This window comes from Asparagus officinalis, chromosome 4 (assembly GCF_001876935.1).
Source record: "Asparagus officinalis chromosome 4, Aspof.V1, whole genome shotgun sequence".
Classification (NCBI taxonomy): domain Eukaryota; kingdom Viridiplantae; phylum Streptophyta; class Magnoliopsida; order Asparagales; family Asparagaceae; genus Asparagus; species Asparagus officinalis.
Window position 1 is genome coordinate 26,222,053 of NC_033797.1, and position 14,167 is coordinate 26,236,219.

Below are 14,167 nucleotides of genomic sequence, written 5' to 3' on the forward strand. Positions count from 1 at the left end.
AGACACATAAGTGCATACTCCATGTCAAGCTGTCAAACAAAAGCATACAACGCCACAGCGTCTAAAATGATAATTCAACTTGTAAGCACCTCACAGGAAACTTCACAGCTAGCTACATAGTAGATAGGTTGATTTCATTCCAAAACCTTGAAATTTAACTAACCCAGAATCACTATGCTGATTGCCCGTCACTAGCTAGAAGTTTAACCATAAAGAAGACGAGTAGATATCCCTGCTAAATAATTATCAGACATCACATAACTATAACAGCACAAAGAGACCACTGGATTAAAAATATTACCAAAATTTATGGTGTTGAAAATGATTTAGATAGAATACATCAATCCATCTGTGAACAGATGCCAATCTCAGACAGATTAGTTCAAATGACTTACTGATTGCATAAAACCAAATGACCACATAATATAATGGACAGAACTAGACATGGAGTTAGAAAGAGCCTCTACCATCCCTCTATATACTTTGATGAACTCAACGAGAAGCTGAATGAGCCCTCCTTTATTTCATCTGGCAGCTTGAGTGGAGAAACAAGGAGTGAGATATGCAGATACTTCGACCAACCTCAGGGAGGACAATGATCTATGTGCAGATGAAAGAAATATCACAGTATCTTCAGTTTTGAGCTTTCTCCACCTTGGCCTTGATCTTCTGCTCAAGAATTGATTTATCTGTATCAAGACTGAACATCCTATTGAGAGCGTGCATATTCTCAAGTGTCTCATCAAGAGTACGACTATCACTACCATCACATCTTAAATGCTGCAATGGGCCATGAAGAAGCTTGTTCACTATGCTGTTGCTGAGGTCATCGATAGCCTTTTTCATCTTCTTTGTGAGAGCTTCATTTCCTATTCTCTGGTAGCATTTTTCGAGTTCAGCAACCTTAATTCTGTCAGCATAAGACCTCAACTTCTTGATGGTAGGGACAGTCTCTAATGAGTCCCTCCATGCCTCAAACCTCTTCAACTCCTGGGTGATAATAGTCTGAGCTTCCATTGCCTTCCTTAGTCTGTCCTCTTTGTTGGCTTCCACCACTTCCTTAAGGTCATCAACATTGTACACTCGTGCCAACTTCAGGTCAGAAACACAAGACCCAACATTCCTAGGAACTGATATATCAACAAAAAACCTCACCCCACCAACCTCATCACTTACAGGAGGCAGGAGTTTAACATTTTCTTTGAAAAACAACAGTGTTTCTGATGCTGTGCTTGTAAATACAACATCTGCTTCAGCAGCTGAGGACATCATCTCATCAAGAGGTTTGTATACTATCTCAACATCTTTCAATTCCTCACGGATGGCATCAACCCTTTCAGCTGACCGGTTAACAACTACAACCTTTCTGCAGCCTTTAGAGGCCAGATGCTTGATCACAAGTTTCCCCATTTTACCAGCTCCGATAACAAGCATTCTAGCAGACACAGATTGTGATTTTGGTAGCTTCATTAAAGCCAACTCGACAGCAGCCGAGCTTACAGAGACAGCACCAGATGAAATGTTGGTTTCACTGCGAACTCGCTTTCCAGCAGTAATTGCATCCTTGAACAACCTGTCAATATTTTTTCCAAGCCCTCCACTCCCTTGACCGACTCTAACAACTTGTTTGACCTGCGCAAGGATCTGGCCTTCTCCTAGAACGAGAGAATCTAAACCTGCAGACACTTCAAATAGATGTCGAGTGGCATCACCGTCACGAAGCATGAATAAATGCTCACGGAGCTCTGAAGCAGGGATTCCACTAGTCTGCAATAATAGCATTTAGAACATCATAAGTAATTGAAAAAGTACCAAATGACACCCAAAGATTAGGGCTTCAAAATCTCTTGTTACCTTCGCCATCCAATCTGTTACTTCTCTGATCCCTCGATGCCAAGACAAGGCCACTACATAAATCTCCATTCTGTTGCAGGTACTGAGAACTGCAGCTTCTTCTATGTGATTCAAGTTGCAAAGCTCACTAATGGCACGAGGCCACTGCGCCTCAGGAACAGCGAGCTTTTCACGCATCTCAACCGGTGCCGTGTGAACACTGAGACCTATAACGGCGATGCTGCTCCTTTCCTTCATATACCCTAATAATGAATCCAATTCAAGAAGTGTCAAACGTTGCTCAATCAGAAACGGTCCGGCTTTTCCTCGTTAGAAAAAAAGGTTTGAGCCTTGAAGGCGAATTATCAAAATGTGTTAACATTTATCCATAATTATTATAAATTCCGTTGTTAAATCCCAATAAAAAGAGAACTTTTGAAATCCAATAAGCCTCATCTAACATCTAAACGCATCTAAAAACCTAATCGAAGGGGAAAACAAGAGAGAGGAAACTCACGGTCGGTGCCGGCGGCCTTGAATTGCTCCAAAGCCGAGACGCTCGAATCCCTAGATGCAATCTTCTGCTCGAGATCCGCCCCGATCTCGCACCTAGGGCTACTCCGGACCAACCCTACCTCGGCCCCGGCCCGACCCGAAACGCGCTCGCCGGCCGGCTCCTCCTCACAGGTAGCTCCGCCTTCGCGCCCCCAAACGATGGCCGCTACGCACTCAGCCGCCGCCATGATAAACCTAACCCTAGGTAGAAGAACGAGAGGAATATATAATATAAATAATAATAAGGGTAAAATGCCAATGAATGATTTGTGAGCGGAGTTTTTTTTCCCGGGTTGCTCCCTCTTCTTCTCCCCTCTCTCGTTCCTTTCATGTGGCGGTTGGTTCCGTCGGAGGGGAGGGAGGCGAAGAGTTGGGAGTGCGGGTTGGGAAAGAGTAGTGCGGGGGTTGGCGACCCACGGGATGAAGAGGGGCGTAAGCGGGCACCGCCGAGGATGGGTGTATTCTGCGCGTGGGCTGAGGTCTGGGCGCGTGGGCGAGTAGAGATCGGGGGCAGGTTTTGACGACCTCTGATTGGTTGGTTCGGACGCGCTCTATCCACACTCCCTTACCCGGTGATTCTCTCCCTCAGATCCCCTCCCCTATCTCCTTGTTCTTTAGCTTTTGTATTTTTTCCGTTTTTAATTTTAAATTGAAATTTTTATTTTCTTGAGAGCTTTGCTATATGGACCCAAAATATGGAACCAATAAGAGGGACAAATGATGTGTCCCTCTCCTATTGGATTATGAGTTGACCATCAATAAGAACTTTGCTACAGGGGCACAAAATATGAGACCAATAAAGAGGACAAATGATGTGTCTCTCTCCTATTGGATAATGAGTTGGTCATCATTAATGATGGCCAAATGATGATCAACTCATTATCTAATAGGAGGGGGACATCTCACTTGTCCCTCTTATTGGTCCTATATTTTGGATCCTTGAGAAAATTTTCTTTTCTTGAGGTTGATTTCAGTGGAGGGGAAGGTACCGAGAGAGAGGATTTGTATAGGTAGCTACACACGTTGATGGTGTGAATTTGACTCCGTGGCTTGACATTTGACAGGGAAAAGTTTGATTTTGTGATTGTTATTTTCGGTCAAAATTAAATACTTTTCGGCATGTGACTTTGGAAGATAGTAAGAATCTTGGGATAATAAGTTAAGAGTTCAGAATTAGGTTGATTTTCGATAGGATTATCTTTTTCTTTTTCAATGAGGATGACCCTCTTATATGATAATAAATAAATATCAATTCGGTTGGGTAGCATAGCAAACATGAAACTCCTGAGACTTTTTTTTTCTCTAACTAACGCTGTTGAATAATAAAATATATTATTACCCAGAGATAAAAAAAGTTTTGCATATAATACTTTTTGAAAGAGGACTTATTTAATATAAGAAGTATTTCAATCTAGTACTTTTAGTTTATTAATTAATTTTTAAAAAAATAGCAAAAAAATAAAAAAGAAGTTCTGTCTTCGTACCTTGAAAATGAAAGAGAATATCAAAAGCATCTTCTGCATTTTTTATTTTCTTCTGTAAATTTGCTAGGGACAAAAAATAGAATTAAATATCAAAAAAATTGATGTGCTTCGGTAGACAATTATAGAAAACAATTTTCAATATATATATCATATCATATCATACTTCTTTTAAAAGTAAGAGTTGAGAAAAATCTTTTCATGGTCAATATTACCCTTAACTTTTTAAAATATTATGTTGTTATTCTAAGTTATTCTAATTTTCATATCTTCTTTGAATTTATAATTAAATTGTTTATTCTATCTATAATGAGACTTAACATGTTATTGTATAAAGAAGATATATTTGATATAATCCAAATCTTTTACTTATTTTATTTTGCAGAGAAATCTAAAAAATATATGTTAGCCAGCACCTAAAAGTTTTTAGACCTTGTAAAAAATATCCTCTAAGTTTTTAAAATTATAAAAATACCCCTACAAATTTAAAATTTTATTATAACATCTTAAAAATTATAAATTGTATTTATTTAAATTCAGTGAGAAATCTAAAAATATATGCTAGCTAAAAAATAAAAGTTTTTGACATTGGAGAAAGTATCTTGTAAGTTCTGAAAAATGCAAAGTATATGCTAGCTAAAAAAATAAAAGTTTTTGACATTGGAGAAAGTATCTTGTAAGTTCTAAAAAATACAAAAACACTCCTAAAAATTTAAAATTTGTAAAAAAACACCTTGAAAATTTCAAACCTATAAACACACTAAAAACCTACAAATAACACAAACAACCACCAAAACTTTATGGAATTTCAATAAACGCTCTAAACTTTTTACAAATTATAAGATAAAACCCTCAATATTATAAAATTTATAAAAATCCTAATATATTTGAACCTAACAGTACATTGAAAATATAGGAGTTACAAATATCCCCTGCATAATTTATAATTTATAAAAAACACTCTTAAAGTTTTAAAAATTACAAACAAACACTCAAAATTCAAAATTTACAAAAAAACCCTAAGAATTTGAAACTCATTAGTAAATTGAAAATATAGGAATTATAAATAGTCTATAAATAATTTACAATATGTAGAAAAGGCCTATAAGTTTAAAAAATTATAAAAAACCCTTAATATTCATACTTTACAAAAAAACAACATGAGAATTTCTAACCTATAGACACTAAAATAAATATACAAAATTACTAGCAACCCCTAGAAAATAAAAAAATCATAAAAAATATCATATTTCCTTTAAAAATATAGGTTTAGGAAAAACTTTTCATGATCGATATTACCCATAACTTTTTTTAAAAAGAACATAACTAATTGAAAATCTATTAGATTTGAAATTTACAAAAAAACAAACTTAAAGTTTATTACATTGCAAATTACCCCTCCAAAGTTTGAAATTTTCAATGATTTTTTGTAGTTTCTTGATTTTAATATACTTTTTAATAGTTTTGTGTATTTGTAAATTATAAAAGTTTAGGGTGTTGTTTTTATAATTTTTAAAATTTTTGAGAGTGTTTCTTTTGTAGTTTTCTAAATTTTTATTGTGTTTTCAGTGTAATGTATCGATATATAAATTAATGATGATATTGAAGAGTAAGTTGTTCTTAAGATGTATTAGGCTATAGTTAAGTGTGCACATCACTATTCGTAGGCAAGATAGTTTTTACATGCAAAAATTTTCAAACAATCTATACAATGGTTTAAATGTTTTTGATTTTAATATACTATTTTTTATAAATTATATTTAATATGAACCCACCATATAATTTTGACTGTAGTCAATATAATTTTAATACATTTAATCGATTGACTATATATGTATATAGACCATAGATTACTTTAATTTCTCGCATGAACTAATATTTAGCGCTTAATAATTTAAGTTATTGCTTTTAAATTTAATATAAAGAGGAGCTTCAATAACATTTATTTATTTACCTACAAGATGATACAATTTCAATTCATATTTTTTACTTGAGATTTATTTCATAGTTACACGTATCAAATTAGTAACTAAAATAAAAATTATTTATGCTTAAATTATAATGATTGTAGTTGGTCACTCACAATGAAATTTTTATGAAGATATATACCTTATTTTCTATAGCTATCTGCATTGCCCCTGTGTATTTTATAAATTAGTTGTTAATTTGACATATTAAATTATTTTTCCTTTGTAGAAATTTTTTCTTTGACTTTTGGATTGTGTAATCACTGTGTCACCATTCTAGCATAGAAATGACCTCATTCTGAATGGTTTCAAGCTAATGTTTAAGTTGAACTGAAGTATATACTATTGCTATTATGTGTATATATTTTTTAAGAAAATAATGTCAACACTTTTTAAATAGAAAATAATATTCCAACCTCTGATATTATAAAAATAATATATAGCCAGTTGAGTGACTAGCAAAAAAACTTTCATCAGAAAAGTGTGAATAAAAGATAAAGAGGAAAAGTAATGATATTGCCAACAGTATTATCAATAGCAAACTACAATGTAAAGTTAACCTATTTTGTGGAGCCTAATTACTGGCTATAAACATCGAGGTTTTTATATTAAATACCCATATTGGTATTTTAATTCCATCCCATTTACCAAGAAGGTATTTTAATTAGGCAAACATGCTTTAAGGCATTTTAATTGATTCAACTTACCAACAATACCATTTTTCTCGTCGGTGATCAGTTTTCCGACGAGAGCTAGTTGCATGTGTGACACGTGATGATTTAAACTGTTTTTAGCTGCTGATGTGGTACGGATTTTCTGACGTGGATAAAATAGTTGGGCGAATATGTCCTATTTTGGGTAAATTGTGATTTCTAGAGGGTTAGTTCCCGCCTTTAAACACTGTCACGTCAGAAAATCCATGCCACATCAGCAGCTAAAAAACAATGTAAGTCATTATGTGCCACGCACGTGACGAGCTCTCGCCAAAAAACTGGTCGCCGACGAGAAAAAGGGCCTTGTTGGTAAGTTGAATCAATTAAAATGCCTTAAAGCAGGTTTGCCTAATTAAAATACCTTCTTGGTAAATAGGGTGGAATTAAAATACCAATATGGGTATTTAGCCTATATAATTTATTAAAAATGGTATATAATCTTATATAATAAAATTAATTAAATGCTAAAAGTAATATCATGGTAAATGAGCAATTACAAAGATGTTAGGGACTAACATGTATGTATTCATGTATGTATTTAAGATTTCAGGATGAATATCTTAATAACTGTGACGCCCCTGGGTTCACACAAGGCTGCAGTCCAAGGTGAAACCAAGAATGTCAAACCTGTCATGCACCACACCGTGCAATAACATGTTTCACCATCACAATTAACATCTATCTAGTAGAGTCAACAACTGGTGTAGGTACAAAACAGGTAAAAAATAATACAAGGAATACTGATGAAATGATAATAGTCACATAAATATCTCATCATCCAACAACATAGAAGTACATAGTCAAGATCTGAGTAGATAAACTGAAATACTCAACAAGTCTCAAATACAAATATCTGACAAAAAGGAAATAAGGCACACAGTCTTTACAACTTCTAGAACAAGACTCTCAAATGTCTAAACACAAGTTTACTGTGGAACTCCAAAAGAAAATATATAACTAAGTAGACGGCGGAGGCTAAAATGCATCCCCATCAACCTGCGACTCTCCGGGCTCCTGGCTCGTTACCTGAAAGGGGGAGGGACAACGAGCGTCAAAGCGCTAGCGAGTAACATCACAACCAACCCCAAGGGGACAGGGCTCGTTGTATAAGAAAATACGGTTAATATATAAGAGATCTAAATTCATTGATCTTACTAAAGAGGGTTTTAGTATTTAGAAATTTACAACACGAGCATAGGTACGTCGAGCGAAATAATCCAAACAAGGAAACCCTCATGTATATACCTTGTATCTCAAATTGTAAATCTCTAAACACCAAACCCGAGGTTCTAGTACAGAAAACAATAGTAAAAGAAGTACAACTAATCTCCTAAATCTCTAAACACCAAACCCGAGGTTCTAGTACAGAAAACAATAGTAAAAGAAGTACAACTAATCTCCGAGTATAATTACAGTGCCATACCATAGCTAATATGAGTATCATGTTATTACTTACAGGAATATCATATCGAAAATCTACATAAGTGTTATGTCATAAACTCCCATGAAAAAAAATCATATTCAGGGTCAAGAAAATAAGTCCGAAACAGGAATTTTATACTGTGGTTTCCAAACTCTTGGAATAAGTGGCAAATGTCCAACACGAGGACTGGAATAGATTATAGTCCAACACGAGGACTTCTATGGATTATAGTCCAACACGAGGACTGTGAAATTGTGCAAATGTCACTGAGATATATATATATATATATAAGTCTACTTATATCAACTCAAATCAGTGTGTAAGTCCCTGCATGGATACATAGTAAGACTAAATACCAATGTCAGATAATCCAGTCAAACTCTCGAACATGAGTGAAATACTCAAAAGTACACAAAACAGAACATATACAGCAGACAGTTCGGCGGTCAACCGCACCGGTCGACCGCACACAGATACGCATCTGGTGGTCGACCGCTGCGACCTCGCGGTCGACCGACAGAGCGTCGCGGTCGACCGATGAGGCTCTGCGATCGACCGCAGCCCTAAAACGAGCCCAGCGGTCGACCACTCCGGTCGACCGCCGAGCGGACAGAAACCCAAATCTGGGTTTCTGTCAGCTCGAAACCTGAAATAAAATTTTGATATTCTACGATAACAAGAGTTTTAATGATTCAATAATCATACTGAAGATAAACAACTAATCCCAAGCCTGAAATCTATATTTCCAATATTCTAAATCCATGAGAAACAAACCAAAAACGTTTTAATAACTGTAAAAATGATTTTTAACTCTTGTTTAGGCAAATTTCAGATCTAGATCTTCATTAACAGAACATTGGTGAGCTTTTGAAAACTAAAATCTCTGATTTTTGTTAACCATATTATAGAGAATTCATTTTTATACAAAAAAAAAACATTTTGGCTCATCAAAACTCATAAAAATCCAAGAGGAAACCATAGAAAACAGGGGTGAGGGATTGGGCGAGATGATACTCGCCTCTGGTGAGCAACGGATCGCTGAAACTGAAGGAGAACGCTTTCCTTCGTTGGATCCCACCAAGAGCTGCTGCAAATCTTCAAGAACTTCTCCCAAATCACCAACTGTAGGCTGTCTAAAAATCACAATAGATAGTTGATCCCCATCAAACACCGATGATGGAAGTTACAATCTGACGACTTCCAGAAGTTACAACTTGAAGACTTTCACGTAGATCGCTAAAGGTTACAATCTGACGACCTTCACGACAACTGATGGAAGCTCTAATCAAACAGCCTTCATAATCAACATCGGGAGTTACAATCTGACGACTCTCATATATCAGAGAGATAAAACAAAGATTACAAAATGACGATCTTTGCAACGCTTCAATAGAAAGAGACTACAAATCGACGGTCTCTTCAAATCAAACTGTGGAAGTCCTCCCCGCACACCAGCATCAAGACGCATCGCGTTCATAGCCACGAACGCAGCTCCAACGCAGCTCCAATCGCTGCCCAACGCAGCTCTATACCGCTGCCTCAACGCAGCTCCAACCGCTGCCCAACGCAGCTCCAACCGCTGCCCAACGCAGCTCAAATCGCTGCCAAACGCAACTCCAACCGCTGCCCAACGCAGCTCAAATCGCTGCCAAACGCAGCTCAAATCACCGCCAAACGCAGTTCAAATCACCGCCAGACGCAGCTTCCAAATCGCTGCAAAACGCAGCTCAGACGTAGATTCCAACGCTGCAAACGCAGCTTCTAATTGCTGCGTCCGAACTTCCAGACGATGCGTTCAAGCTTCCAGACACTGCGTTTGAATGCAGAATTCACGTTATAACGCGGGCCTGCGTTTGACTCGTTCAAACACGAGCTGAACGGTTCCAAAATCGTTTCCCACGATCTGAGGGGATCACAACTCCACTCAGGAGTGATTTAAGGGGCGGTTACATCCCATTAGCCCCACTTAGGAGCGAATTAAGGAGGTGGTTACACCCCTTAATCCCCTATAAATAACTACAAACTCAACGAGGTGGTTATACCCCTTAATCCCCTATAAATAACTAAGAAATCAACTTAGTTCGAGGCTGGATTTTTCGGGCGGTCTGTTGGAACTTCTTGGCTAGTCAACAGGATCCTTAGAGAGCATTTCTGGAGCTTTGGAGATCGGCAACAAGATCTTCATCATCCTTGGCATATAACCGACTTTCGGTTAAATCAACTCTTTCATAGAGTTTCAAACTCGTTCAGAGTTCTCCACAACGTCAAATCGTGAGGAGAAGATCGTTGTTCCAGTGAGTATAGACAGTCGGATCGTCAACGAGAAGCAAACTCGACGCAAGCACTCGAGGGAGGCATCTCATCGCCACCGTGAAGAACCCAGAATTAAACAAAGGGGAGAATCAAATTCATTCTCTTCTCTTTTGTAATCGGAAATCCAATTGTAACTGAGATTAAAGGAATACAAATCAAATTTTCCTTCATTGTCTTTTTACTACAAATTTTCCACGCAATACACCAACAAAGAGGATAGAGTTTTTGGGAATGAGTAGTGGGGATATGGGTTGATTTCGAACTCAAAAGGGGCTCTCTCGAATTATTAGCATATATACCACTCACAACCCGACCCGAAACCCATTTGAACCCGAACCTGAGGAAAATCCTACTGATCGCTGTCTCGGTCGACCGATCGGTGCGCTCCCGCGGTCGACCGCCCGGTCGACCGCGTCGGTCGACCGCTCAGCACAAAAATGCCTTCTGTTAGGCATTTTACATGCTGGCCTTAACACTCGATTTCTCTCACTTATATACACCTGTTGGGTTCCCAAACACTGATAAATGTATACATCTTATATATATATGGTTATTTATCACAAAAGAAAGATTTATTACTATTTATTCACACAATTTCATTATAAAATTTCGGGGTTTTACATTCTTCCCCCCTTCAAAAGAATTTCGTCCTTGAAATTCGGAAATTATACGAATATCAAAATATGAACTACCAGATAACATATAGAGATATTTATACTTAACGATCTAAAATGATAATATTCTCGCTTAAATCCTAATCTAGTGGAACTAGTACATCGGGCGAAAAATCCAAACAAGGAACCCCCCATATATATACCATGTGTTCCAAAAGATTAAAAATTAAGCGAAAATATCTTCATTCTAGTGTTAAATATAAACATAACCAAAAATATAACATAAAGTAATATATATAACATAATAAGAATTAATTTACCTGCTTAACCAAGTGTGGGTAGTCGTGACGCATGTCCTCTTCGCTCTCCCAAGAAATCTCCTCAATGCCTCCTCGGTTCCACTGAACCTTCACTAAGGGAATCACCTTATTTATAAGTCTCTTGTCCTCTCTGGCAAGAATACGAACCGGAATCTCGACAGTAGTCAAATCCTCCTGAAGCTCAATCTCTGGTGCATCCAATACTCGATGTTGCTCCTCATCATGCAAGTGTTTCTTGAGCATAGAAACGTGAAACACGTTGTGTATACTAGACATCGATGCTGGAAGATCTAGTCTGTATGACACAGCTCCAATGCGCTCTAAAATCTGAAATGGTCCAATATATCTCGGCGCAAGCTTCCCCCGTCGCCCAAATCGCTGTACGCCTTTCATAGGCGACACCTTCAGCATAACTGAGTTCCCAACCTGAAACTCCAAGGGTCTTCGCCTATTATCTGCATAACTCTTCTGCCGACTCTGAGCGGCTAAAATCCGTTCCCTGATCAATGCTACCTTCTCGGTAGTCTGTCTCACTAGCTCTGGCCCAAGCATCAAGTTGTCCTCTGGCTCTGCCCAACATATAGGCGATCTACAGGGCCTCCCGTATAATGCCTCATATGGAGCCATACCGATCGTCGCTTGATAACTATTGTTATAAGCAAACTCTACCAGTGGAATATGATCCTCCCAGCTGCCTTGGAAGTCAATGACACATGCCTGCAACATGTCCTCCAACACCTTATTCACCCTCTCTGTCTGACCATCCGTCTGGGGGGTGGAATACACTGCTATAAGATAGTCTGTTGCCAAATGAGTCCTAAAAACTCCTCCAAAAATGTGAAGTGAAAATCGACCCCCGATCCGATACGATCGTGTCCGGAACTCCGTGAAGTCGAACTATCTCCCGAATGAAGATCTTCGCATAAGCCTCGGCTGTATAAGTGGTCCTCACCGGAATGAAGTGTGCTGACTTTGACAATCGGTCCACTATGACCCAAACAGAATCATTCCCCTTCTTCGACTTTTCTAGCCACATAGTCTGCAATCTCTCTAGGCATACCGCTCCACCAGAAATGTCTCTTCAAGTCCTTGTACATCTTGGTGGTCCCTGGATGCACTGTGTACCGAGTACGGTGTGCCTCATCAAATAACTCCCTCTTCAGCTCTGCGCTGGCTGGCATAACCAATCTACCCTTCATCCGTAGACCTCCATCAGCTCCAATGGTCCAATCAGTCTTAGGCTCTTTGGAAATCTCCTCCTTTCGGATTTGAATCCAAGAGTCCCCTTCATCCGTAGACCTCCATCAGCTCCAATGGTCCAATCAGTCTTAGGGCTCTTGGAAATCTCCTCCTTTCGGATTTGAATCAAAGAGTCTCCCAACTGAGCTCTGACAACTCTGTCACTCCAAGATGGCTGCACTGTCACAGCTCCCAAAAATGCACTGGTTCCTCTAATCTCGGGTCTAAAATCAAACTGGCTAAGAGTGATAAGGTCCCGATGCAGCGAACACCTCAAGGCCGAAACTCGATGCCGACGCTTCCTGCTTAATGCATCTGCTACGATGTTCGCCTTCCCCGGATGATACTAGATCGCGAACTCGTAGTCCTTAATAAACTCAATCCATCTCCTCTATCTCTGATTGAGTTCCTTCTGGGAAAAGAGGTACTTCAGACTTTGGTGATCTGTGAATAACTCAAACTGTACCCCATATAGGTAGTGCCTCCAAGACTTCAGTGCAAATACCACTGCCTACCAACGATGCATCTGTATATACGACGAAGGTCCTGTCACTGCTCAGAATAGTCAAAACTGGCGCTGTAGTCAACTTAGCCTCAAAATATCAAAGGCCTTCTGGCACTCCATGCTCCATATGAACTGTACACCCTTCTTCGTAAGGTGTGTAATAGGCGTCGCAATCTTCGAGAAGTCCTGAATGAACTTCCTATAATATCCAGCTAAGCCCAAAAAACTGCGAATCTCTGTCACCGTCTTCGGTGGTTCCCAATCAAGAACTGCCGTGACCTTAGCCGGGTCCACTGCTATACCCTCTCGGCTGATAACATGGCCAAGAAATCTAACTTCTGAAAGCCAAAACTCACACTTGCTGAACTTAGCATACAACTGATGCTCCCGAAGAGTCCTCAACGCTATCTGCTCCTGAAGAGTCCTCAACGGTATCCGTAGATGCTCCTCGTGATCCGCTTCCGATCTCGAGTAAATGAGAATATCATCAATGAAAACGATCACGAACTGATCTAAGAAGGGACGGAAAACCCGGTTCATCAAGTCCATGAATACCGCGGGTGCATTGGTCAACCCAAATGGCATGACGAAGAACTCGAAAGAACCATATCGAGTAAGAAAGGCGGTCTTGGGAATATCAATCTCCCTAACCCGCAACTGATGATAGCCAGAACAAAGATCAATCTTCGAGAAATACTGCGCACCCTGCAACTGGTCAAACAAGTCATCAATCCTAGGTAGTGGGTACCTATTCCGGATAGTGACCTTGTTCAACTCTCGATAATCTATGCATAATCTCATACTACCGTCCTTCTTCTTCACGAAGAGGACCGACGCGCCCCACGGGGAATGACTCCGGCGAATGAAACCCTGAGCTAATAACCCGTCCAATTGGGTCTGAAGCTCCCTCATCTCAGCTGGTGCCATACGATAGGGCGCGGGATATCGGGGCTGTGCCAGGCTGCAACTCAATACAAAACTCCACCTCTCTCACCGGAGCTAGTCCAGGTATGTCCTGAAAGACATCCTGATACTCTGAGACAACTCTAGTCTCCAATAACTCAGCACCCTGATCCCGTCGAATCACCTCCTCGATGTACGCCAGAAATGACTCCGCAAGTCGGTTGCCCTGAGAGGCGGCTATAATCATCTCGGACCCGTCGGATGCTCGCAACCTGACTGTCTTCGCAAAGTAGTCAATGCT

General features: G+C 39.1%; 1 protein-coding gene across 1 annotated transcript; it reads right to left on the reverse strand.

The window, feature by feature from the left end:
- On the reverse strand, nucleotides 265-2,576 carry LOC109838379 (glutamyl-tRNA reductase 2-like). Its single transcript, XM_020406829.1, has 3 exons — nucleotides 2,351-2,576; nucleotides 1,855-2,096; nucleotides 265-1,767 (listed from the first exon to the last, which is right to left on the reverse strand). The coding sequence occupies exons 1-3, from the start codon at nucleotides 2,574-2,576 to the stop codon at nucleotides 634-636; spliced, it is 1,602 nt and encodes a 533-aa protein (XP_020262418.1). The 3' UTR covers nucleotides 265-633.

What these genes read in the sequence shown, in the direction of transcription:
- LOC109838379 (XM_020406829.1), bottom strand. Translation starts at nt 2,576, where the DNA reads ATGGCGGCGGCTGAGTGCGTAGCGGCCATCGTTTGGGGGCGCGAAGGC. An exon ending in CAAGGCCGCCGGCACCGACC is followed by an intron (nt 2,097 to 2,350) that starts GTGAGTTTCCTC and finishes ATTCATTATTAG; the next exon opens with GGTATATGAAGGAAAGGAGC. An exon ending in TAACAGATTGGATGGCGAAG is followed by an intron (nt 1,768 to 1,854) that starts GTAACAAGAGAT and finishes CTATTATTGCAG; the next exon opens with ACTAGTGGAATCCCTGCTTC.